The sequence below is a fragment of the Ornithorhynchus anatinus genome, chromosome 11 (genome assembly GCF_004115215.2).
Source record: "Ornithorhynchus anatinus isolate Pmale09 chromosome 11, mOrnAna1.pri.v4, whole genome shotgun sequence".
NCBI lineage: Eukaryota > Metazoa > Chordata > Mammalia > Monotremata > Ornithorhynchidae > Ornithorhynchus > Ornithorhynchus anatinus.
This window is the reverse complement of record NC_041738.1, coordinates 9,983,459-10,010,273: the sequence shown is the minus strand read 5'-3', so window position 1 is coordinate 10,010,273 and position 26,815 is coordinate 9,983,459. Positions and strand designations below refer to the sequence as shown.

At 47.8% G+C, this 26,815-nt stretch overlaps 1 protein-coding gene across 1 annotated transcript in view; it reads left to right on the top strand.

Annotated features, from left to right (window-relative positions):
• BARX2 (BARX homeobox 2) overlaps window positions 1-26,815 on the top strand; it is a 56,347-nt gene that overhangs the window by 27,375 nt on the left and 2,157 nt on the right. The window contains exons 2-3 of the mRNA XM_029074617.2: window positions 12,031-12,334; window positions 17,602-17,686. Coding sequence (XP_028930450.1) covers window positions 12,031-12,334; window positions 17,602-17,686 — 389 coding nt within the window. The remainder of the gene's footprint in view (window positions 1-12,030; window positions 12,335-17,601; window positions 17,687-26,815) is intronic.

The following is a 26,815-nucleotide window of genomic DNA, read 5'->3' as shown; positions in this document are numbered from 1 at the left end:
GGTTTGTTCATTCATTCAACTGTATTTACTGAGCACTTACTGTGTGCAGAGCACTGTACTAAGCACTTGGGTGAGTACAATGTAACAATAAATAGGCACATACCCTTCCCACAGCGAGCTTAGGTAAAGGAGAAGACAGACATTAATATAAAAAATTAAAGATATGTAAGGACCTGGGTTCTAATCCCAGCTCTGTCACTTGTCTGCTATGTAACTCAGGCAAGTCACTTTACTTCTCTGTGCCTCAGTTACCTCATGTCTCAAATGGAGATTAAGACTGTGAGCCTCTTGTGGGACAGGGACTGTGTCCAACCCAATTTGCTTGTATCCACCCCAGAATTTAGTACAGTGCCTGGCATATAGTAAGCTCTTAACAAATACCACAATTATTATTATTATTATTATTACAATCTCTGGGCCCTGAAATGGTGAGAATGCCAGCGTTCCATTCTTTCCTTCTTGGAAAGGAAAAACCCTTCACATTTGGAGAGGCAAGTGAAAGGAGAGTTGGAACAGGTGCCTGGGTAGGCTCCCGGTTTGGGCTGGGCCTTGGAGAGGATCGGCTCCATTTTAATCTGGGCTCAGATGGAGAACTGGACTGGGACTGCCAGAGGAGTCTTTGATCTCAGTTCTGCCCTAAAAGGCTGGAGACAGCCCCCTCCCTGCTTCCTCTAATGACAAATAAAAACAGGGAGGCCAGCTTCGAGAACAGCTGCCTAGAGAAGCAGAGTATCCTAGTGGATAGAGCATGGGTCTGGGAGTCAGAAGGACCTGGGTTCTAATTCCGGCTCCACCACTTGTCTGCTGTGGCTGACCTTGGACAAGCCACTTCACTACTTTGTGCATCTGTTACCTCATCTCTAAAATGGGGACTAAGATTGTGAGCCCCATGTGGGATGTAGACTGTGTCCAGCCTGATTAACTTGTATCTACCCCAATGCTTAGTGCAGTGCCTGGCACTTAGTAAGTGCTTAATTAATATCATAAAAAAATAAACAGTATAGTTTGGAAGGATGCGAGCAATACTGGAACATTATGTGCCCACTCATGGATAACTGGGGGACAAACATTCCAACCTTGAGGGTCATCATTGTATCAGTCTGTCAATCAATTGTAGGTTCTGAATACCTACTGGGTGTAGAGTACTGTTCGATAAGATCTTGGGAGATTATAATAGAGTTAGGTGACATGATCTCTCCCCCCAAGGAGTTTACAATCTCATAGTATGGATTGAGCATATGTTGAGTGCAAAGCTCTATACTAAGCATTTGGGAGAGGTCAGCAGGGTTAGTGGTTATGATCCCTGTCCTTAAGGAGCTTAATAATAATGATTATCTGTTGGATGCAGAGCACCGTACTAAGTATTTGGGAGAGGACAACAGAGGTAGTGGACGTCATCCCTGCCCTCAAGGAGCTGACAATGTAATAGTATCAACTGAGCACCTGTTGGTGCAGAGCACTGTACTAAGTGCTTGGGAGTGGACAAAAGAGTTAGAAGTCAAGGAGCTGACAATCTGCTGGGAAGACAGGCACTCAAAGAATTTACAGCCAGGAGGAAGAAAGACAATCGGATATATAGAAGAGGGTAGGGAAATCCATAGATCCGAATGTGCTGCAGGTAGTTGTGAATACACAAATGCATAGTTGGTAGTTGGTGGAATATTGACCGGTGCAGGGGGCTCTGCCTCCCTGGTCTGATGTAGTTCTGAGTAATCCACAGAATCAGTCAGTCAATCAATCAATATGTATAGAGCCCTTTTCAGCACTTAAGGTTTATGGTTAAATTGGGTTGTCCATTTTCGTGCTTAACCAGCACACATATGTGTGCTTATGTGTTAGGTGATATGAGACATATTCGGCTCTGCCACTTGTCTGCTGTGTTGACCTTGGGCAAGTCATTTTACTTCTCTGTGCCTCAGTTACCTCATCTGTAAAATGGGGTTTGGCTCGCTGCTTTCTTGTACTTCAGATGGGTGCCTGACTCAGCACCTCCGACATGGGAGAGAAATCAATCAGCGGTATTTACTGAGTGTTTACTGCGTACAGAGCACTGTACTAATCGCTTGAGAGAGTACAATATAACAGGGATGGTAGACATGGTCCCTGCCCATGATGAGTTTGCAGTCTAGAGGAAAGAGAGTGAACAGGTGAGGAAGGAGAACAAGAACAGGGAGGAGGGGAGAGCAGACTAGCAAGATCCTTCTTAGCTGATTCCAGCTGAGTGATCAGTGCTGCAAATTGAAGTCTGATTCCTCTTGTCCTGTCCCTAGGGGAGTTGAGAATAATTGATCAGCTTCCAGTATTTATTTATTTATTCTGAGTATTTATTAGGGTTTGCTATTGAATGAATTAGGGTTTGTATTAAGTGCTTAATAAATACTGATTACTGAGCTAGATACAGGATAATCGGATCAGACTCAATCCCTTTCCCACATGGGGCTCAAAGACCTATGGGAGACGGAGGGCTCGTATTTTATCCCCATTAAAGATAAGGAAACTGAAGTCTAGAGCAAGTAAGTGAATAATCCATGGTACACAGCAGATCAGTACAGAGCTGAATCTGGAATCCAGGTCACCTGATTCCAAGTCCCCATGCTATTTTCATTGGTGCACCCCCTCCCTCCAGAAAAAACCATGCACAGATTATTCACTAACTCCTCAGCATGCTCTTCTTAGGGCTAAATAATGACAATTCATTTCATCTTTGCTCATGTTATCCAGTCCTGAATTCTCCTATCTTCCCTCTATGAACTGCCTCTAACTTTTCCACACTCAATTTGTGGTATTCAACATGGACACTGAAATTTTAAAAGCAAGGCCTATTCCTCCTCTGACCTCCTTCATCTCCTCTTAGCCTTCTTCTTCCTTCTTCTCCTTGTCCACATCAGCAGAATGGCTCAAGTACCTGTTTGGGGTAGGGCCCTGAACTAGCTGGTATAAGAAAAGAGCATACCAGAATATTGCCAATTTGCCCTTGTCTTGTGGTCCACTAGGCCCCCTGGATTTTTTTCTGTCCCATTCATTTCACAAACTGTAATTGTGCCCCTTACCATCCCCATTTTACTTGTTCTGGGCCACTTCAACACCTTGAGGTGACTGTGAATTCCCCCTTTGACCTCTAAGTTACCAGCCACCTCTCCCAAGGTGAGTGCAGTGAGCAGCTTTCTAATTTTGTTCATAATAATAATGATGATATTTGATAAGCATTTACTGTGTACCAAGCACTGTTCCAAGTGCTGAGGTAGATACAAGGTAACCAGGTTGTCCCACATAAGTCTCACAGTCTTAATCCCCATTTTCCAGATGAGGTAACTGAGGCACAGAGAAGTGAAGTGACTTGCCCAAAGTCATGCAGCTAAGTGACGGAGCCAGGATTAGAACCCACAACCTCTGATTCCCAAGCTGAACTGGCTGATTAAAATGCCAAGGAGCATCATCCCCAAGACCAGTCTGTGTGGAAGGTGGTTGATGCTGCAACCTTGAGAATGTCCTGCCAACCAGTTAGGTCCCCAGATCAACAGGAGAGGCCCGGTCTCCCAGTTAACCAGGGAGAATACCCGGGAGAGCCAAAATGGGGTTTCCTCTCTCAGGCCTTTTTGGGAAATACTTGAAAGTCTTTGACTTCTTAATCAGAAACTAGCAGTTCAGAAGCAGCCGTGCCTGAGGATTTTTTATCTGTTCGCAGGCTAGAGCCCCGGAGGGCAGGTCAAGGGGGAAATCCCGGCCCAAGTCTCTCAGTGGGAAGCCCCCAGCTGTTCCTCTGTGATCTGGGGTCCGATTTCATTATCGCTGTCGCCTCTGGAGCATTCCTGGGAACATCTCCCCCCACTCCTCCTCCCAAAGTCTTACCCTAGTCGGCCTGGCCGGAGAGCTGGATGAGATTCCAAGAGCACTGTTTGGGTTGAGGAAGAGCTGGAGGGTATTGCTGGAGCTCTTCCTCCTGCCGGTCAGTTTGATCCTCTCTCCGGGCACCTCAGGGTGGATAAAACCGGTCTTCTTTAGAGTCCACCTGGGAGAGGTCTCCCTGCCACGGAGCTAGGCTCGCTGAGAAGTGGCTGGCTGAAGTTGGAGATGGAGGGCCTGGGAGGTGAGTCCAGTACTGGAAATGAAGAGCAATTTGGATGACATACCCTAGAAGGGATGGCTCAAAGAATCAGACTCATAAAGAAACAGTGCGATCTAAGTGGACAGAACCAGCATGACCTAGAGGAAAGAGTCCGAGCCTGGGTGTCAGAAGGACCCGGGTTCTAATCCCAGATCCCTGACTTGTCTGATGTATGATTTTGGACAAGTGACTTCACTTCTCTGTGCCTCAGTTATCTCATCTGTAAAAGGGGGATTAAGACTGGGAGTTTTATGTGGGACTTTATGTTGGACTGTGTCCAACTCGATTAGCTTGTATCAACCCCAGCACTTAATACAGGGTCTGGCACATAGTAAGTATTAACAAAGTATTAACGGGGAAGCAGTGTGGCACAGTGGAAAGAGCACGGGCTTTGGAGTCAGGGCTCATGAGTTCGAATCCCGGCTCTGCCACTTGTCAGCTGTGTGACTGTGGGCAAGTCACTTAACTTCTCTGTGCCTCAGTTCCCTCATCTGTAAAATGGGGATTAAGACTGTGAGCCCCGCGTGGGACAACCTGATTCCCCTGTGTTTACCCCAGCGCTTAGAACAGTGCTCTGCACATAGTAAGCGCTTAACAAATACCAACATTATTATTATTATTAACAAATGCCATAAGAACAAAAACGAACCAGGAACAGGAAGCTCAAGTTGTAATCCCAACTCTGCCTCTGTCCTGTGTGTGACCTTGGAAGTAATTAATCAATCAGTCAGTGATTGAAAGCTTACTTTGTGCAGATCACTGTATTAAGTGCCTGGGAGAGTATAGTACAACAGAGTTAATAAGCGTGACCCCCACCCACAAGGAGTTTACAGTCTTCAGTAGGGAGATAGACATTAAAATAGATTATGGATAGGGCAAATAGTAGAGCATAAGTGTTGTGGGGATAGGATAAGTTTAAAGTGCTTAGGGGGTACACAACCAAGTGCATAAGGTGATGCAGAGGGCAGGGCTGTTAGAGGAAATTAAGGTTTAGTCAGGGAAGGCTGGACTAATTTAAATCATTAACCTCTCTGGGCCTGTCTCCCCAACTGTAAAATAAGGGTGATAATGTGCTTATCCAAATCCCCCTTGACCTCACAGAGATGTGGTGAGGATGAAATGAGATAACTGATGTTAAAGTGCTTTGGGGAAACTAAAGAGCTCTAAAATGCCCACTATTATTCCCTGTGTTGGCTTCTTTGTGGAAACTGGGCAGTCTCTCCTCTGGAGGATTCCATGAGAAGGGTCTGCAGGTAGCCCTGCCACAGACAGACAGATAGAAAACCATAATGGCATCTCAGGGGCTTGTCCAACCTGTTAATGTCTCGTTAGTGGTCGTTGGGTGAAGATACAGCACTGGGAGATCAGTTCGGTAACCACAAAAGGTGCTAATTGTGAAAGGTGCTAATAGTTCATCCTCTGGGCTGTAAGCTCTTGTGGGCAGGGAATGTGTCTGTTTATTGTCTATTGTACTCTCCCAAATACTTAGAACAGCGCTCTGAACACAGTAAGCATTCAATAAATATGATTGAATGGATAGAGGAAGCAGCATGGCCTAGTGGATAGAGCAATAGGAGTCAGACGGATCTAGGTTCTAATCCTGGTCCATCAGTTGTCTGCTGTATGACCTTGGGCAAGTCATTTAACTTCTCTTTGCCTTAGTTACCTCATCTGCAAAATGGGGATTCAGACTGTGAGCCCCATGTGGGACATGGACTGTGTCCAACCTGATTAGCTTGTTTCTACCCCAGGGTTAGTACAGTGCCTGGCACGAAGTAAGTGCTTAACAAATACCATTAAAAAAATTGGTAAGTGACCTCTCCCTACACTGCAGGTCCCTTCTGCCTGGACTGTGTCCAAGCAGGGCATGTGGGAAGCACTGGGGGGTCTAAGCAGGGGGTGGTTGCCCCACCATAACCCCAGCAGAGGGACCCATCCTGAACCCAAACTAAGGCAGGCCCCCTTGGCTTCAAGAACATCATTTTCCATGTGTAGTGTTTTTTGTTTTTGTTTTTTTAAATGGTTTTTACTAAGCACTTACTATGTGCCAGGCACTGTATTAAGAACCCGGTCACTGCTCCTTGCTATTGGGAGGGGTTTCCGGGAAAGCTTCGGCCCAGGCTCTTTATTCTCAGCCCCTGACCAGCATCTGGGCCCCTTGCCTCAGGCGACTGACAGGCTGGACAGAGCTGGTCCAGCCAGCTGACGCAGGGACCTGGAAGGCCAGCTTGGGATCAGAAGGGAAAGTGGCATTTGGTCCCCAGCTTGGGAGGTCACTCATCCAAGTTTTGTACTGGACAATCTGGGTTCCAGCTGGTCTGCCCCTGTCCAGTATAGATATTACACCTGATGTTTTATACTAGTAGCAGAGGCATTTATTGAGCTTCCACTAGGTACAATGCACTGTAGATTTCCCCTCTAGGCCACGGGAACTCTTTCCATAAGAAAGAGTGCTTCCATGAGAAGCAGCGTGGCTCAGCGGAAAGAGCACGGGCTTTGGAGTCAGAGGTCATGGGTTCGAATCCCGGCTCGGCCACTTGTCAGCTGTGTGACTTTGGGCAAGTCACTTAACTTCTCGGTGCCTCAGTTACCTCATCTGTAAAATGGGGATGAAGACTGTGAGCCCCACGTGGGACAACCTGCTTCCCCTGTGTCTACCCCAGCGCTTAGAACAGTGCTTGGCACATAGTAAGCGCTTAACAAATACCAACATTATTATTATTATTATTATTATAAGGAACATTCAGGAGACTACCCCCAGTGTTTCCTCTGTTCCCCCCAAAAGTCCCCCACTCCCACAGCCTCCATCAGTACAGTGCTCTGCACTCAGAGAGTGTTCAGTAAATACCACTGACTGAGTGGTTCCCTCCACAATTGGACCCCTCATGAACAGTTCTTCCCCGTAACTGGTCCCAATGTCAGAATCCAGCAGCCCCACGTGCTAGCAGCCAATCAATCTATCATCTACATGCACTGAGTGTGTACAGGGTGGTGAGCACTGTATCAAGTGCTTGGAAGAGTACAAAAGAGGTAGAAGATGTCATTTCTGCCTTCAGGAAGGTTACAGTCTAAGAGGGGAGGTAGACACAAAATGATTTACAGATAGGAGGCTATGGACTTGATAGGTGGGAAAGCAAGTCCTTAAAGTTTAGAGCCTGAAAATCGATAAATGTTCAGTTCATGTTTCCTCGCTTCTCAAAAACCTCCAGTGGTTGCCCATCCACCTCTGCATCAAACAGAAACTCCTCACTCAGTCACCTTGCCCCCTCCTACCCTTACTCGCTGATCTCCTAGGACAACCCAGCCCACACACTTCGCGTCTCTACTGCCAACCTACCCACTGTACCTTGATCTTGCCTATCTCACCTATCTCGCCTCCGATTTCTCGCCCACGTCCTACCTGGAATGCCCTTCCTCTTCATATCCGACAGACAATTATTCTCCCCACCTTCAAAGCCTTAATGAAGGCACATCTCCTCCAAGAGGCTTTCCCTGACTAAGCTCTCATTTCCTCTTCTTCCACTCCCTTCTGCATCACTCTTGCACTTAGATTTACTCCCTTCATTCACCCCTCCCTCAGCCCCAAAGCATTTGTGCACATATCCATAATTTATTTATTTATGTTGATTTCCGTCTTCCCCTCTAGACTGTAAGCTCACTGTGGGCAGGGAACGTATCTACAGCTCTGTTACAGTGTACTCTCCTAAGTGCCCTGCATACAGTAAGTGCTCAATAAATATGACTGACTGATTTATATATCATGAGTGGCATTTATTTAGTGCTTACTGTGTACTAAGTTTTCTGAGTGGTTGTGAGTGAATGGCATTTGGAAAGAAGTGACCTGAGGGAGGAAAAATTTGATCAATAAACCAGTGAATCAATGGTATTTATTGAGTGTTTACTGTGCAGAGCACTGTACTAAGTGCTTCAGAGAATATACTATAACAGAATTGGTAGATGCTCTAGGTAGAGTCTGGAAGCAAGTTGCAAGTTGGCAAGCAAGGCTGTGTAGACATGTTATATATTGAGCACTCGCTGGGAGTACTGTAGTGCTTGGGAACGTTCAAAAGAAGTATAAGACACAGTCCTTGTCCACAAAGAGCTTACACTCTAATGGGGGAGACAGCCAAAATATATTTACAGAGAGTAATCAGAATAAATAATTGAGCGAACAATTGATTCACATCGATACACGAGATGGTGGGAGGGAAATCAATCAATGATATTTACTGAACTCTTACATGGGCAAAGCACTGTAATAAACACTTGGGAGAGCAGACTACAGTAGATATAATAGACAAGTTCCCTGCCCACAAGGAGCTTACAGTTTAGAGGACATCCCTGAAGTGGCTTGGTCTGGTTTGTGGATTGGGTGAAGAGGGCTTGGGGAGATTTTTTCCCCTTCACAGAAAGGGTCACCCATTGGTGAGAGAGAGGACATAGGGGAAGTAGGAGTTGGAAGGGAGGGAGAGGAAGGAGGGGAAAGTTGTGGGGAGGCAGGAGGCAAGGTAGGAGGCAGAAGGAAGGGCAAGAGTGGAGGGGGCAAGGAGATCCAGGAGGCAGGGGTGGGAGAGAAAGGAGAAGCACGAATGGGTAAAGGAAGGGGGAAGGGGAAGCCAGAGTCAGGTTGGGGAAGGGAAAATGGCTGGAAATGGGCTGCAAGGGGCAGGTGTGGACAGGGATTGCATTTTATACTACTGTATCCCCTAGTACCTAGTACAGTGCTCTGAACACAGTAAGCACTCAGTAAATATGATCGATTGGTTGATCGATCAGTGTACACTGACTCATCTCTCTGCACCCCCTCCTCCACCCGGTCCCCTCAGATAATGGGGTGTAAGCTATTCATTTATTCCTGGGGCTCATTTCAATCTACTCTCTCACTTTGAACTAGTCTAGTCATCAGTTTGTGCCTATAATATCCTCATTAGACTGGAAGCTTCTCGAGGACTATGATTAGTCCTACTCTGTGAAGAGCACAATACTAAGTGTTTGGGAGAGGACAGTAGTTAGTAGACACTATCCTTGCCTTCAAAAAGCTTACAATCTGCTCCTTGCAAAGCGCTGTACTAAGAATTTGAGGGAGCAGAATGGAATTAGCAGACCTAGTTCCTAATGTCAAGGAATTTACAATCTAGCTGGAGGGGCAAACATGGAAGTAGTTTACAGTTGTATAGTTTCTCAGGTTGCACCCTGTTTCAGCTCAACAGCACTTGTTAGTTTCAACTTTACAATACCAGCCTCCTTTAAATCACTGGAGGCGCAAGGGGTGGGGACAGACGGGAGTCGAGAGGAAAAGGAGCAAAAATTTGAAAGTCACGATGAGTAGGAAGGAAGGGGAAAAAGTTTAAAGGAGGGAGGCCAAGAAGGCAGAGGGTTTGGGATGTTATCTACTAGTAGTAGAAATAGGACTCAAGTGCTTAATGAGTGCAGAGCACTGTACGAAGCCCTGGGAAAGAGTCCAGAAGTGGAAATTAGGCATGGTCCCTGACCCTCAAGGGGCTCACAGTTTAAACTCACAATCTGATTGCTAGGACGAGTCACTAGAAAGGGTCAATCTGGTATTTATTGAGGACCTATCATGGGCCAAGCATTGTACTAAGTGCTTGGGAGAGTACAATCGAGTTAGTAGACATTTGTCCTGTCCTTGAGGAGCTTATATACAGTCTAGTGGGGATGACATGTTGTAGCGGTAGTAGAAGTGGAAATAGTAGTAGTGGTAGGATTAGTAATAGTAGCATTTACAGAGCTCCCCCATGATGCAGTGCACTGTACTAGTCACTTGGGAAGTATAAAATAGTGGAACATCATTTTCCCTGCCCACAAGGAGCTTACACTCCAAAGGAAGAGACAGAAATAGAAATATTTTACTGCTAATGAAGTACAAGTTGGCTACCCTACAATAGAATCCCTCTGTCTTAATATAAATACATTGATGTAGCTGCATGATTCTGGGTGATTTTAGTAATATTATTATTAATATTAGAGTGTCCAAATTTGGTTCAGGAAACAAGACCCATTAATAACTCAGTTGCTAGGAGAAAAGTGGTTCTGACTCACCACATTGTGTTGTAGTCAGAGAACCTGCCCGTACATATCAGAGACGTCAGAGGTGGTGAAGTAGAAGAGAGGGGAGGTTCGTGGAGGACCACCCCCCCACTCCCCACCCCCCAGTCCCTCCCCACTCCCCACCAAACACCCAGAAATGTGACAGCATCTCAAGAATCTGCCTACCACTTCTGAGTTTTGGATGGACTCTCTCTGCCTGGAGTTTGGTTGGGTATTGCCTTCTTTCTGTATGCTCACCTGACCTTTCTGGGACCCTTCTATCTTTGCTTCCTGAAATTTAATAATAATAATAACATTTATAATAATAATGGTGTTTGTTAAGTGCTTATTGTATGCCAAGCAGTGTACTAAGTGCTGGGTAGATTCAAGATAATCAAAGCAGACACAGTCCCTGTCCCACGAGGGCTCAGAGTCTAAGTAGGAGGGAGAGCACACACTGAATCCCCATTTTACAGGTGAGGAAACTGAAACACAGTAAGTAAAGTGACATTCTCAAGTCACACAGCCGGCGAACAGCAGAGTTAGGATTAGAACCCAGGTCCTCTGATTCCCAGGCCTATGCTCTTTCCACTAGGTCATGCTACTTCTCATCCTCCCATCTTCAGTGATACAGAACTCGAGAGGGGTGCAGAGTCCAAGTTCTGTGCCCTGTTTCTATAGGGCCCATGGGATCTTGGGGGAAGAGACTCTGAGTGGGAAGAGACTCTGAGTCTGTTCCTTCTCATCTCAATCAATCATATTTATTGAGCACTTTCTGTGTGCAGAGCACTGCACTAAGCTCTTGGAAACTCAGTATAATAGAGTTGGTAGACAAGTTTCCTGCCCACAAGGAGTTTACAGTCTAGAAGCAATAGGAGACTTGGCCCATGACGTCTATGAGCTTGAGTTGAGTAGTCAGGGCTGAAGAGGCCAGAGGGGGGCTCTGCCTCTCTCAATCTTTGGCCCAGTGCTGAACTTAGGGGCTCTCCCAGAAGGCCAGGCCAGGCCAGGATTGACCCCAGGCCCTCCTCTGCCAGCAATCCTCAGGATTTGTCCAACTCGCCCAGACCATAGGTAGCCCTGACCATCAGGGCTCTGTGCTGCCTCTCTCTGAGGCCCTCTGAGGGGAATCAGGTGGACCTTCGGAGGATTGGCTGGAGCCTGATCTGTGCAGCCTGGTTGCGGGCCCATCCAGAGAAGCAGCGTGGCTCAGTGGAAAGAGCACGGGCTTTGGAGTCAGAGTTCATGGGTTCGAATCCCGGCTCGGCCACTTGTCAGCTGTGTGACTTTGGGCAAGTCACTTAACTTCTCTGTGCCTCAGTTACCTCATCTGTAAAATGGGGATGAAGACTGTGAGCCCCACGTGGGACAACCTGATTCCCCTGTGACTACCCCAGCGCTTAGAACAGTGCTCGGCACATAGTAAGCGCTTAACAAATACCAACATTATTATTATTATTATTATTATCCCTAGTTGGTGTATTGCTCTTGTTGCTGAGGGTGGTCATGTGATGTCACTGATCCCTTCCTCCTCCCCACACCCTCAGTGGTGGAGATGCAGAACAATTGGGAAGGGAGCCCTTCCTCCCTTAGGTTGGAGACCGCTGCTCACCAGGGAGCGGTCGGGCCTGAACTCTAATTCTTTGGTCATCGTCTCCCTCTTCTCTGCTAGACTATAAACGGGGCTGAACTCTAATTCTTTGGTCATCATCGCCCTCTTCTCTGCTAGACTATAAACTCTATGAGAGCAGGGGTGGAATGTACTTTCTCTATTGTACTTTCCCAAGTGCTATGTTCAGTGCTGCACACATGGTTCATTGTTCAATGGATGCCACTGATTGACTGACTGATCGATTGATTCCCATTCTGTCTTCCAGGGTCTCCTTCCCTGAGGGCATACCCTCTCCTCTCTGTGATCACCTGCCAGCCCCCCGGCGTCTCTCGCCTCGTCCCCGCCACCCCCCGCCTGGCCCAGGTGCTGACCCGCCGCCCGGCCTCGGAGGCTGCCCCGGCCACTGAGACCCCGGCCCGCGAAGCCCCCGCCAGCAGCGAGTCCGAGGCTGAGCAGCCTGCCCCTCGCCTGAAAAAGCCCCGCCGGAGCCGGACCATCTTTACGGAGGTGCAGCTCATGGGGCTGGAGAAAAAATTCCAGAAACAGAAATACCTGTCCACTCCTGACAGGTGAGAGTGGGGATGGGGAGGGTAGGCTGGGGCAGGAAGGACCCTGGATTGAGGATGAGGAGAGCTTAGGGCATGGAGGATTATAGGGCAGGGGAGAGGGATGCTGGGGGGGCAGGGAAGACCGTGGTTTGGGGAGAAGGGGAGGTAGTGACAGAGAGGACTGAGGACCAGAGGGAAGGAGAAGCAGGGGCAGGAAGAGGGAATGTTAGGGGTAGGAAGGTTTATACCATGGTATGGGGAGGAAGGGAGGCTTAGGCAAAGAGGATCAAAAGACAGTGAGGAGGAGGACTCTGGAAGCAGGGAGGCCCAGCCCTAAGGAAGCACCATAGGAACTGGCAGTGGCTAGGAGGAAGAGGAGGGCCTTACTATCCCTATAGCCTCTGCTTGGACTGGAAATTCCCTGTCCAAAGGGAGAATTGTTTTGCAGGAGCACAAGCTTACTACTGCCTTGCAGACACAAGCCACTCCTCTGCCTGCTGCCTCCCTCAGCACTGTCTTCTTTTAAATGATGTTTTTTAAACTCTTGCTGTGTGCCAGGAATTGTACTAAGTGCTTGGGGAGATGTAAGCTAATTAGGTTGGAATGGCCCGGCCCCAGGGGTCAGGGGGTCCAGGCAACACCGTGGGGTCTGACCAATTGCCAAAACCAAACTCCTAAAATCCATTTGACAGCAGTCCTTACCATTTCCCTAAATCAAAGATCAAAAGACGTAAATTAAGGGCTAGGATGAGGGACAGGCTAGGGGTTAGAATTGTGGTGAGGCTTAGAAGTTGAGCTTTGATAAGATTTAGGTTAAGGTCAGGGTTAGATTAAGATTTAAGGTTAGGGAGGCTTAGAGTTGGCATTAGAGTTAGGTTAGGGGGAGGCTGGAGGTTAATATGTTGTGATAGGGTTGGGGAGAGGCTCAGGGTTTGTTTTTTTTTAAAGTGCTATTTTTAAAGTATTTACTATGTGCCAGACACTGCACTAAGTGTTGTGGTAGATACAAAATAATTGGGTTGTACACAGTCCATATCCCTCATGGGGCTCACAGTCTTAATCCCCAGTAAAATGGGGATGAGGTAACTGAGACACAGAGAAGTTAAGTGTCTTGTCTAAGATCACAAAGCTGATCAGTGGTGGAGCAGGGATTAGAACCCAGATTCTTCTGATTCCAAGGCCCATGCTCTAGCCACTAGGACAAACTGCTTCTCTGTGTTGCATTAAGGATAGGTATAGGGAGAGGCTGAAGGCTTAAGGCTAGTATTAGGGTTGGAAGAGGCTTTGGGTAAAGTTTAGGGTTAGGGTTGGGAATAGGGTGAGGGGAAAGGGGAATCGATTATTTTAAATATTTTGGTTCTCAGCACTTGAATCACATATTATTGATTTTCCTCTAAATGCCCTGCAGGAGCTTGGTATTGACAGTTAGCTTTGGTCTTATTAGATCTCAGGGCTTCTTACTCCTTGGGCACATCTGAGGCAAATAGAAACCAGCTTGGGGAGCCCCTTTCCTCATTGCCAGGCAGGGCTGAGGCAAGGTAGAAGAGCATTTGGACATCCGCTGTGGAGGTGTTGAAGGCCGTGAGAAGCTGTGTTATCTAGTTAGGCAGAGCACGGGTCTGGGAGTCAGAAAGACCTGGGTTTTAATCCTGGCTCTGCCACTTGTCTGCCGAGTGACTTTAGACCAGTCACTTAACTTTTCTGTGCTTTAGTTGCCTCATCTGTAAAATGGGACTGAAGACTGTGAGCCCCATGTGGAACATGGACTGCATCCAACCCGATTAACTTGTATCTACCCCAACACTTAGAACAGGGCCTGGCACATAGTAAGTTCTTGACACAGATCATAAGGAGGCCTGATCTAGGGTCAGATGTGAGCCCCTTGTTGAGTAGGGATTGTCTCTATTTGTTGCCAAATTGTACTTTCCAAGCACTTGGTACAGTGCTCTGCACACAGTAAGTGTTTAATAAACACGATTGAATGTCTGATAGGGACCAGGGGTTTTGGTATGGAGAAGGTTTTCCCGCTCTCTAGTGTCAAGGCTCAATGTATTTTGGACAAGCCTCTTAAAGCTTCAAGGACGTCAGTTACCCAACTTGTGAAATGGGTCCAGTCATTTCTCCCTTTTCCAGGCATGGGTGGGAAAGAAAACCTGGCACTGCCCTCCCTGACCTCCTGCTAGGCTTTCTCTGGTGAGAGGAGCTCTGCCCCCTGCCCCCTGCCCCCTGCAGCACTGCCAGGCAGGTTAGCCTCTGGTCACAGGATGGCATCTTGTTGGACAGTTCCATCATAACCTATCAATCAATCAATTCAATCGATCGGATTTATTGAGCACTTACTGGGTACAGAATACCGTACTAAGTGTTCGGGAGAGTACAATACAACAGAGTTGGTGGACACATTCCCTGCCCTAATTAATCAATCGATGGTATTTATTGAGCACTTACTTTTTGCAGGGCAATGTACTAAGCACGACTTTCATTTTAGATATGATTCCTATCCTCAAGGAGCTAACAGTCCTAATGGACCCTCTTCCTGGGTTCTGCAACTGGAGGGCCCCAGAGCCCAGCTCCTTCACTGGATCGGTGGACAGGTGTTCCCATGTCCAGCCCCTCTGCATGGTGGCCCATCCCCCAGCCCACAGCCTGCTCCTCTTTGAGCTCCATAGGGAGGAGTTTGCTGGGCAGCAGAGTGGCATACCGCCATGCCAGCCAGGAAGACTGGGGGAGCAGTATGACCTAGTGGATAGAGCATTGCCCTGGTAGTCAGAAGGACCTGAGTTCTAATGCCGGCTCCTCCACTTGTCTGCTGTATCACCTTGGGCAAGTAGTCACATCCCTTCTCTGTGCCTCAGCTCTCTCATCTGTAATATGGAAATTAAGCCTGTGAGCCTCCTGTGACCAGGGACTGCATGCAACCTGATTACCTTGTATCTACCCCAGAGCTTCGAACAGTGCCTGACACATAGTAAGCACTTAACAAATACCATAAAAAAGCAATCTTGGGGAAACCACAAGGGCCAGCTGCATCTTATTCTTCTGCCCCCCCAACTTCTAAAACAAGTCTGACCTTGTCCGTCAGAGGCCTTACTCTGCTCTGGAGCCCTATACAAGGGAACAGGGAGGGACACAGTTTCTCTGGAGTCACAAAGTGGAGAAAGGGATGGAATTGGGATCAGACCAGACTTCCGCCTCCCTGTCTGTGCCTAGACCTTATCCTGTGGTGGGCAAATATTCTGATTTGGTGGATTATGGATGATTGGGGTTTACCCTGTATGCCCTTGGGGAGTGGAAATAATCGCCTGGAACATCCCCAGGCTGCCTGAACTCTTCATTTCCTCCCACTGGACTGTCTCTCCATTCCTCAGCCCTCTGTCAAGGAGGTACAGGGGAGTAAAGGAAGTACAATCCAGTGCTGCTTGGCAGTTGCTCTGATCCAGGATCAAGGGGATCAGAGTTGGTGGAAGATGGGGTGAATTCCCTAACCCCATCCCCTGGACTATGGCTCATCCAGAGTTGGTTGGATTGAGCAGGTCCTGGCACCAGGAGATGGGAAAAATGATTTCTTGCCTGGGAATCAAAATGTTTTGAGATCTGCCCCAAAGCCTCAGCTCAGAGGCTCCTCCAGTGGCATCTTGGGACCACTGGGGCTGCCCCAACCGGCCTGCTTGGAGCTGGGCCTCTAGACGAGGAGGCCGACCCTGCGGAGCAGGCTGTCATGACCACACCTTGCCCTGTACGTGACTGCAACCATGCATGGTAGTGCTCTCTCTCACTTGCGCTCTATGTGTCTCTGTCTGTCTCTCTTTCTGTTTGTTTCCCTGGTTGCCTAGGTGACCCCCATGGGTGAGTGTACTTGCTGGGAGGTCGTTCTGGTGGCTATTAGTCGGACGGTGTCAGGCTTGCTTAAGGCAGCGTTGCCTCCCGAGCAGCATTTCTCCCAGAGCTCCCAGCTCTGAGGATGGCAAGGGGCTGCTCACCGGGGCTCACAGGGTGGATGCCCATTCTGGGGGCCAACCAGTAGCTGGGGGTTAATGACAATAACCCTCACAATAATTGTGGTATCTGTTAAGCTCTTACTATGAATGAAGCAATGTACTAAGCACTGGGGTAGATACAAGATTGGACACAGTTCCTGTCCCACAAAAGGCTCCCAGTCTAAGCAAGAGGGAGAATGAACGGGCATCCAATTCCCATTTTACAAATAAACAAAAGGAGGTCCAGAGAAGTAAGGTGACTTGCCCAAGGTCACACAACAGGCAAGTGGTGTAGGCCTTCACCCCCTGGTGGATTGCTGCTTAGAAAACAGCGCTGCAAACAGGCCGGCTAGGCCAGACACAAGGGCTGCAGCTGGGGGCCTGAACCTCCGTCTGTGGCCAGGAAATGTGTCTGCTGTATTGTTGCATAGTACTCTCCCAAGTGCTTAGTACAGTGCTCTGCACACAGTACACACTCAATAAATATGATTGACTGACAGAGTAGCAGGACCCCACAGGAAAAGTTTCTACGTGGAAATTCACGAAAACTTGGTGGATACCTAGCGCGTTCCTGCCCCTGTCCAACCCATGCCTCTGCAGTCCCCTCCCTTCCCAGGGCCGTGTGGATTCGGGTGTCAATTCCGAGCCTCGATTTTTTTTCCTAATAGTATTTGTTAAGTGCTTACTATGTGCCAGGCACTGTCCTAAACACTGGGTTACAAGATAATCAGGTTGGAGACAGTTCATGTTCCACGTGGGATTCCCACTCTTAATCCTCATTTTACGGATGAGGGAACTGAGCCTAGAGAAGTGAAACAACTTGCCCAAGGTCACACATCAGACAAGTGGCAGAGCCAGGATCAGAACCCAGGTCCTTCAGATTCCCCGGCTCGTGCTCTATCCACTAGGCCATGCTGCTTCTCAGGTTGTGCGGTCTCTGCTGCCCCATGGTGGGTGCCACTGGAAGCCTCAGGGGATTTGGGAGGCCAGCCTGGCACTCGGGTCAGGAGGAAGGCAGAGCTTTCCCCAGTCCAATTCCAACATAAAGCGTGCCCTCCTACCTGCCCCCTTCCCTGGCATGCCAAGGGGCCGGGGTTATGCCATGGTTCTGTCCTGGTGAGGACCAGGGAGTAAGGGCCTCTCCTGTCTGGCTCAGACCGGGGCCTAGACTCTGAACTGCCTCCTCCGGGCTTCAGGTTTTCAACCAGGGAATTGTGAAGCCCCCAGCCAGAGCCTCTATCACTACCAGCTTCTCAGCACCCCCCTCCCTCCCACCCCTGACTCACCCCTCCTCCTGGTCTCACCCCCTAGGTTGGACCTGGCCCAGTCTCTGGGACTCACACAACTCCAGGTGAAGACTTGGTACCAGAATCGCAGGATGAAGTGGAAGAAAATGGTAAGAAAGAGGGAGGCCCCTGCCCCTCTACCTCACCTCCTGGCCTCTAGAGCCTTCGTCCTCCCAGCCTCCACTCACCCAGCCTCCCGATCTTCTCAGCCTTCACCTCCTTGCTTCCCCACCTCCCCGTCTTCCTACTCCAGCCTCTCCTCATATTGACCTCCCTGTTCTCCCTACCTCCTAGCCTCCCCATTCTCCACCCCCTCTTCTTATCTCCCCATCCTCTGTCCTCCTCAGGCTCAGCCCCCCACAACATCCCCACCTAACTTCCCCCTTCTCTGCCGGCAATCTCAGCCTCCCTGCCTCTCCTCCCCAACCTCCCCCCTTGCCCACAGGCCACCCTGAAACTCCAACCTCCGCCATTATCTTGAGCCTCACTGCTGAGGCCTGGAAATTCTATGGTTTCCTTCCCCTGTCTTGGCCTCCTCACCTGGCTGGGTTGGTGAAGAGAAGACAAGTAGGGAGGAGAGCAGACAGTCCACCCACAGATGCCGATCCCCTTTGCACTGGGGCATAAAGGGAAATCTCCCACCAGCCTAGGCCTCTCTTGTGCACTTATGAAGGACTTTCAGAGTATGGATTTGACCCTGGTCCTGTTTTGAAGAGCTTATAATTCAGAGGGAAGATGAAGCAAAGAGACACAGGACAAATCAATCAAATAATGGTATTTACTGAGTGCTTACTATGTGCAGAGCACTGTACTAAGCACTTGGGACAGTACGTGAAGCAACATGGCTTAGTGGATAGAGCACAAGCCTGGAAGTCAGAAGGACCTGTGTTCTAATCCTGACTCCACCACTTGTCTGCTATGTGACCTTAGGCAAGTGACTTAACTTTTCTGGGGCTCAGTTACCTCATCTGCAAAATGGGGATTCAGAGTGTGAGCCCCATGGGGTACAGGGACTGTGTCCAACTGATTAGCTTGTATCTATCCCAGAGCTTAGAACAGAGCTTGGCACAAAGTAAGCGCTCAGCAAGTACCATAATTATTATTATTATTATTATTATACAACAGAATTAGCAGACACATTCCCTGCCCATAATGAGCTTACTAATGATAAGAAATGCAGATATTTATGTGTGCATATGTTCCCATGTGTGCTTGATTATGTAGGTTCATGTATGAGCCCTGCCATTCAGTTGTTCACAGGAATCAAGGGGCATGGGTGGGTGGTTGGAGAACTAGAGGTGCAGTGGGATGAGTGACAGGAAAGGGAAGGGGTAGGGGAGGGAAGGAAAGAGAGAGAGAGAGAGAAGTAAATTTGCTGACAACCTGTATTTCCTTAACCTTAAGCAAAGCCTTGGTCGGAGAAGTAATGGACCATTGAGGGGAGAGGGTGTGATGCCAGACTGGGAACCAGGGCTTTTGGTTGTCCTCCCAGCTCAACCTCCAAGTGAGAACAAGACCCCCTCCCCACCCTGTGACTCAGTTTCCCCCAGGTGGAAAGTGTCCACAGAGTGACAAGGGCCATAATTCGAAAATGTGGTGGAGTCTCTCTTAGTGATTCATGGTTTGAGCTGATTTACTACCCACCAGCATTGGCAGGCCTCGCCCAGGTTCAAAAACACAACAAAAAGCATCTGGTTCTTTCTTCTTCATTCCTTACCCAGGATTGGCATCCCCTCCCCAGTCTCTGGACGCCCAGATTAGTGATGATGTAGAGGAGTGGGCACCCTAGGTTGGCAGATTGACCTGACCATCTTATAGCCCCTCCTTAAATGTGTTTGAGAGAAGTGTGGTGCTCCCTTCCCCATCCCCACAGTGGTTCGAGAACAGGAACAAATTAGGGTTTAGAGACTTCCTTGCAGTCCTTCTCCAGATTTTGGTAAGGAAGAGAAAGCAATGATTTGGGCATTGAAGACAATTCAGAGGTCTGTGCCCCGCTTACGATGGAAGAGAAGCTGCGAGGCCTAGTGGATAAAGCATGGGCCTAATAGTCAGAAGGACCTGGCTTCTAATTCCGGCTCTGCCACTTCTCTGCTTTGTGACCTTGAACAAATCACTTCACTTCTCTGGGCCTCAATTACCTCATCTGCAAAATGGGGATTAAGACTGTGAACCCCATGTGGGACATGGACTCTGTCCAACCTGATTATCTTGTATCTCCCCCAGTGCTTAGTACAGTGCCTGGCACTTAGTAAGTGCTTTAAAAATATCATAAAAAAAGGATTAGAAATATATTCTCAGAGTTGTTGACTTGGCTGCCAAGATGGCAGCTGCCAATTTGTCACAGCCAAGATAACATCTCTGACTAGTTGCTACTGATCAGGATTGGTAAACTGCAGAGGGTTGGGAAAATTTGTTATTGCGGGCTCAATGTAAGATTCACCTTGGGGTCATCACTGCTTTGGGTGGATCAAGAAAGCCTGCCAGGTTTTTGTGACAAATGGCATTATTCAAAGAAACCCAAAGTGGAGACAAACCGCTCCCCCACCGCCGCCCCCTCAACCTCTGCACTCACAGTCCTGGCATGAAAAAGAAGACAGAAATCTCCACCCAATCCACTGTGCTGGAATCTCCTCTGCCAACTGGATTCCCCTTGGGGTATGAGGTCTTCTCTTATCGATCCCAACTCTGTGCCTCGGGAGAGTTTGGAGGAAATGGTGTGCAGGGATTGTCAACCAGGGAGAGTTCCCTGAAGACATTCTCTTGAAAGAAGCAGTATGGCCTAGGTTGGGGCACAGGTCTGGGAGTCAGAGGACCTGGCTTAATTAATTAATTAATTCAGTCAGTCAGTCAGTCGGTCACTCATATTTATTGAGCACTTACTATGTGCAGAGCACTGTTCTAAGTGCTTGGAAAGTACAATTCAGCAATAAAGAGAGACAATCCCTGCCCACACTGGCCTTACAGTCTAGAAGAGGGGAGACAGACACCAAAACAAGTAAACAGGCACCAATATAAATAAATAGAATTATAGGTATATACACATCAAAACAAATAAACAGGACCTGGGTTCTAATCCCAGCTCTGCTACCTGTTACTGTATAACCTCGAGCAAGTCACTTCACTTTTCTGGGCCTCAGTTCCCTCATCTGTAAAATGGGGATTAAGACTGAGATCCCTATGAGGGACGTGGACTGTGTCCAACCTGATTAGCTTGTATTTACCCCAGTACTTAGTATAATGCCTGGCACATAGTAAGCATTTAACGTATACCTTTGTTGAAAAAAAAAAAAGAACAGCCTACACAAGTCAGAGGGTCATTGTCCAGAGTGGCAGTGAGATCCTGCTTGCATTTATCCTGGAACATGCCCAGCTTGATGGATTTGCAACGGGTAGACTTGCATGGTGAGGAGGGAAATTACCTTAAGCAGCTGACTGACTCCTCCAAGATGAACTGCTGTGTAGACGGTGATGGAGAGACCAAGGTCACACTGCTGAATCTCCATCTTATTCAATCAATCCATCTTTCAGTGGGTATTTATCAGAGCACTTTCTCTATGCAGATCACTACACAACATACTTGGGAGAGCACAGTAGAGTGAGTAGAAACAACCCCTACCCTCGATGAAGTGACAATCTAGGCTTGGGGGAAAGAGACATTAAAATAAATTACAGGAAGGGGTAAGAAATCAATACAAAAATATAGACATAAGAGCCTTGGGAAAGGGGAAAGGGGGAGGGGAAAGCAGAATGGCTTAGTGAAAAAAGCACAGACCTGGGAGACAGGAGACATGAGTTCTAATCCCAGCTCTACCACTTGCTGGCTGTGTGACCTTGGGCAGGTCGCTTAAATTGTCTATGCCTCAGTTTGCTCAATTGTAAAATGGGGATTCTCTCCCTCCTATTTAGACTGCGAGCTCATGTGGGACAGAGACTGTGTCTGACCTGATTAACTGGTATCTACCCCAGTGTTTAAAACAGTACTTGACACACAGTAAGTGCTTAACAAATACCATAACAATAATAATAACAATACCGAGTTGGATACCTATGTGGCTGGAGGGGTAAGTGCAAAGCTGAAATGAGGAGGGAAATAAGGTGGGGAGATTGGAGATTAGTCAGAGAAGGCTTCCTGAAGGAGCTATGATTCTAATAGGGATTTGAAGATGGGGAGAGCAGTGGTCAGTCAATCATATTTATTGAGCACTTAATGTATGCAGAGCACTGTACTAAGCCCTTGGGAGAGTACAGTGTAACAATATAACAGACACATTTCCTGCTCAGAATGAGCTTACAGACTAGAGGGGGAGCCAGACATTAATATAAATAAAATTATAGATATGTACATAGTGCTGCGGGACTCAGATAATAATAATGGTATTTGTTAAGCGCTTACTATGTGTCAAACACTGTTCTAAGCGCTGGGGTAGATACAAGGTAATCAGGTTGTCCCACATGTGGCTCACAGTTTTCATCTCCATTTTACAGATGAGGTAACTGAGACAGAGAGAAGTTAAGTGACTTGCCCAAAGTCACACACCTGACAACTGGCAGAGGCGGCATTAGAACCCGTGACCTCTGACTTCTAAACCTGTGCTCTTTCCACTAAGCCACGGATGCAAAAAGGGAGGAGATTCCAGGAAGGAGGAAAGGTGTGAGCAAGGAATCGGGAGCAGTAGAGATGAAGGCAAGGCAGTGGAAGTAGGTTGGCATCAGATCATCCAATCAATCAATTGTATTGAGCGCTTACTATGTGCTGAGCACTGTACTAAGCGCTTGGGTGAGAATCCTATAACAAAATTAGTGGACACATTCCCTGCCCATCATGAGCTTAGTGCCTAGAGGACAGAGGAGGGAAGTATGCAGGCCGGGGTGTAGTGGGAGAGGAGTGAGCATAAGTAGCTGGGAGAAATTGAACATTTAAAAGCTCTGTGGTCTCCTCTCCAGGCTCTGTTTCCCCAAGCTAGGCAATACCATTAATGAAGCATTTCCCTGGTGTTAAGCAGACTACCAGAAGCCTTGGGGAGTTACAAGAAGAAGGGAAGAGCTGTTCCCTTCTTTAGGATTCCCTAAAGAATCCCAGCAAAAGCAAGTGATAGTGATGAAGAAACATTTATATATTATAGAGGGTGGGCAGATGTCCTGTAGAGGCCAGCAAGAACAGTCTTTCACCACTTTCACCACCCTCTGGACCTCTGCTCACTGTGGGCAGGGAATGTGTCTGTTTTAGTGTCATATTATACTCTCTCAAGCACTTAGTAGAGTGCTCTGCACACATAAGCGCTCAATAAAAATGATTGACTTTCACCACCATTCAAGTATAAGCTCCTTGAGGGCAGGTCTTTTGCTTCCACTGTACTTCCCCAGACAGCTCATTACACTTAGTGGGGACTCAACAACTAGCATTTCTACCACCAGTACAAAGCGTTATGGTCAGGTGCCTGGCTACTCCTTTAGCAGCAATAATAATAACAACAATTCTGACATTTGTTAAGCACTTACTATGTGCCGAACGCTCTACTAAGCACTGGGGTAGATACAGGATAATCAGGTCCCACATAGGGCTTACAATCTAGATAGCAGTAAGAACAGGTATTGAATTTTTGCAAATGAAATAACTGAGGCACAGCAAAGTGAAATGATTTGCCCAAGTTCATACAGCAGATGAAGGGTAGAGCCAGGATTAGAACCCAGGTCCTCCAACTCCCAGGCCTATTCTCTTTCCACTAGGCCACACTGCTACTCCTTCCTTGAAGCCCCAGAGAGATCCTGCCAAGATCTGGCTTTGGCCCTGTAGTAGCACTGGAAACTGGGCATGCTCTGATGGCCTATGAGAAGAGATGGGTGTGTTTACAGAGTTTTCCAGGGGAGAAAGAGGGAGGGGGCTCGACCCCTCCTTCACTGGGAGAAGTGTAGGGAGGGACAGAGGACGGGGTTGGCCCCAGCCGAGACCATAGCCTTTTGGAAGGGAAGGCAAAGGCTCAGTTGGTGGTGGTACCTGCCAAGGGGAGAGGGGAGAGATAATTGTTTGTTTCAGGTGTGTCCCTAGGCAAGGGGCCAGAGCATGAAATCCTGTAGCAGCCAAGAAAGTCGTTATCTCTTAATGAGGGCACTTCCTGGAACGCTCAGGTCCTCTGAAAAAATGGTTTGATTGTTTTCTCTGCAGTAGGAAAAAGGGCAGAGTGAGCGGGTCCAGGCCGTGTGGGCGGTGTTTGCTAATTACTCCAGTCGGACTTTCCGTTGCCAATTAGGTGACTCCTGGAGACTCAAACTGATTCTCTTTCCCTCTTCAAAACCCTACTTAAAAATCACCTCCTCCAAGAGGCGTTCCCAGACTGAGCTCCTCTTCCCCCTCTACTCCCTCTGCCATCCCCCCTTTACCTCTCTGCAGCTAAAGCCTCATTTTCCCCTTTTCCCTCTGCTCCTCCACCTCTCCCTTCCCATCCCCACAGCACTGTACTCGTCCGCTCAACTGTATATATTTTCATTACCCTATTTATTTTGTTAATGAATTGTACATCGCCTTGATTCTATTTAGTTGCCATTGTTTTTACGAGATGTTCTTCCCCTTGACTCTGTTTATTGCCATTGTTCTTGTCTGTCCGTCTCCCCCGATTAGACCGTAAGCCCGTCAAACGGCAGGGACTGTGTCTATCTGTTGCCGACTTGTTCATCCCAAGCGCTTAGTACAGTGCTCTGCACATAGTAAGCGCTCAATAAATACTATTGAATGAATGAAAGGTCAATTGAAGACCGGAAGGGTCCAGTTTTGTCCTTCCATCCAGCTCTGGCCACTGTCCAATCGATCACTCAGTGGCGTTTATTGAGCACTCACTGTGTGTAGGGCAGTGTACTAAGCATTTGGTGAAGTACACTACGACAGAGTTCCCTGCCCACAAGAAGCTTACAGTCCACAGCGGGAGACAGACATTAAAATAGATTAAGGGAAAACAGGAGAGTTTAAGTACTCTGGGGCTGGGATGAGTATCAGAGAACTGTCACTCAATCGATCAATCATATTTACTGAGTGCTTACTGTATGCAGAGCACTGCACTACCGGCCTCTCCACTAGGAGCTACAGCCAGCTGTCAAGCACCATCCCTCAAGCAGGCCCTGTCGATAGCAGACCTAGTGCCAGTGGTATAATAACTTTGGTATTTGTTAAGTGTTGATTGTGTGCCCAGCTCTGAGGTAGAACCAGTAAGATTAGGTTGGACCCAATCCCGCACACTGGGGCTCACAGTCTGAAAGACAAGGGGCAAAGGATATTTAATCCCCATTTTATAGAATGGGAAACTGAGGCCCAGAGAAGTTCAGTGACTTGCCCAAAGTCTCACAGCAGACAAGGGACAGATCTAAGATTAAACCCAGGTCTCCTGACATGCAGTCCTGTGCTTTTTCCACTAGGCCAATCTTATTTTCACATAGAGATTGTCAGGCTGTAAGGGAAACCCTCATCAGAGCAAAAGACACTTGTGGACAGGGAATGTGTCTCACTTTTCTGTTGCCTCTTCCCAAGTGCTTAGTACGGTGTCCCACATTCAGTCGGTGCTCGATACATAGCTTGATGGCCCCATGGAAATGCACCCGAAAGGGCCTTTCCATATAGATCGTTAAGACTACTGAGTGGAAAGTGGTGTTTTGTCCAAAGAGATTTATGAAACAGGGGTTAGGGAGACAAGAATTGATTGTGTGTCAGGGGATGTGAGTGCATCATTCCAATCCCTTCCACAGCGGCCATTCGACTCTCTTCATGCAGCACTTGCCCTTCTACAAGATCAGTGGTCTTGGCTCCTACCGGAGCTAGGAATCACCCTAGAAGCACAGACCTAACCTCCCTGCATGGGTACCTGTGGCCCAGTTCCTGGCACAGTCGTCCTGCTGACTGGGCACTGAGGCCATTGGCATCATCGCATCACTAAGCTGGTCAGCCAATCTGCTCCAGCTTGGGAGGTTAACTATTGAGTGTTACGGTTCTGTAGAAGCTGGGAATGTTGGGGGATAGAGGGGAAAGGGGATGGACAGAGCCAGTTTCCCAGTTTGAGCCAGCCTGGACTGTCCTTCCGGTGAGATTCCATGGGGCCAAGGACCCACCGGAACTCTTCGGTCAACTGCATTTCCAACTGAAGGAGTGTGACCTGATGGGAAAGAGCACTGGAAAGGGAGTCAGGAAACCTGAGCTCTAATCCTGGTTCGGTCACCTGCTGTCTGTGTGACCTTGGGCCAGTTACTTAACCTCTCTATACCTATGTTTCCTCATCTGTAAAATGGGGATTTAAGGTCTGTTTTCCCTTTCTCTTAGCTTGGGAGCCCCGGGTGGGTCAGTGATTCTGTCCGGTCTGATTATCTTGTATATATCCCAGTGTTTAGTACAGGGCTTGTCGCATAGTAGGTGCTTAACAGATACCCCCACAAAAGTATTTCAAAATAAAGTTGTCTTAGTTTTCGATTCTTCAGTAGCATTATTGAAAACCTACTCAAAGCAGAGCGCTATAATAAGCACCTAGAATAGTGCAATAATGTGGTAAAAGACATGATCCCTGATCTCAAAGAGCTTACGATTTGTTGAGGGAGATATCCTTCTCATTCCAAAGCATCTTTGCACCAGCTGACTCATTTGAGGTAAAGCAAAGCATTATTATCCTCACACTACAGACGAGGAAACTAAGGTACAGAGCTTAAAGTGTCTTGTCGCAACTCACCCAGCAGGCTAGTGGCAGAGTTGGGTTTATAACTCAGGTTTCTTGACACCAAAATCCAGGCCCTTTTCACAAGACTACTCTCTCGCTCCAATAGTACGTCCTAATTTACAACCTCAATGTCAATCAATCATATTTTTTGAGAACCCAATGAGTACAGAGCATTGTAATAAGTGCTAGGGCAAGTATAATAGAGCTAAAAGATACACTTCATGCCTCTGAGGTGTTAAAAGTCAAATGGGGGAAACAGACAGAATAATTTGTGGTTAGGAGGAAGAGAATGGAAAGATGGATTAGTGATTAAGTGCTTAAATAGTAGGAATGCATCTATTGATATTTATGAAAATGCTAGAAGGGGGCAGTGAGTGCATAAATGCCGAGGGACTTGGACAATGGGAAAAGAAAATGAACAGGGAAAGCCTCTTGAAGGAGGTGGGCTTTCAGGAGGGTTTTGAAGAATGGAAGAGCTGTGCCCTGGTGGATTTGAAGCAAGAGGGACTTGGGAGTGATTTTGTAGGGATGGGTTGGCATAGGTGGCTACGA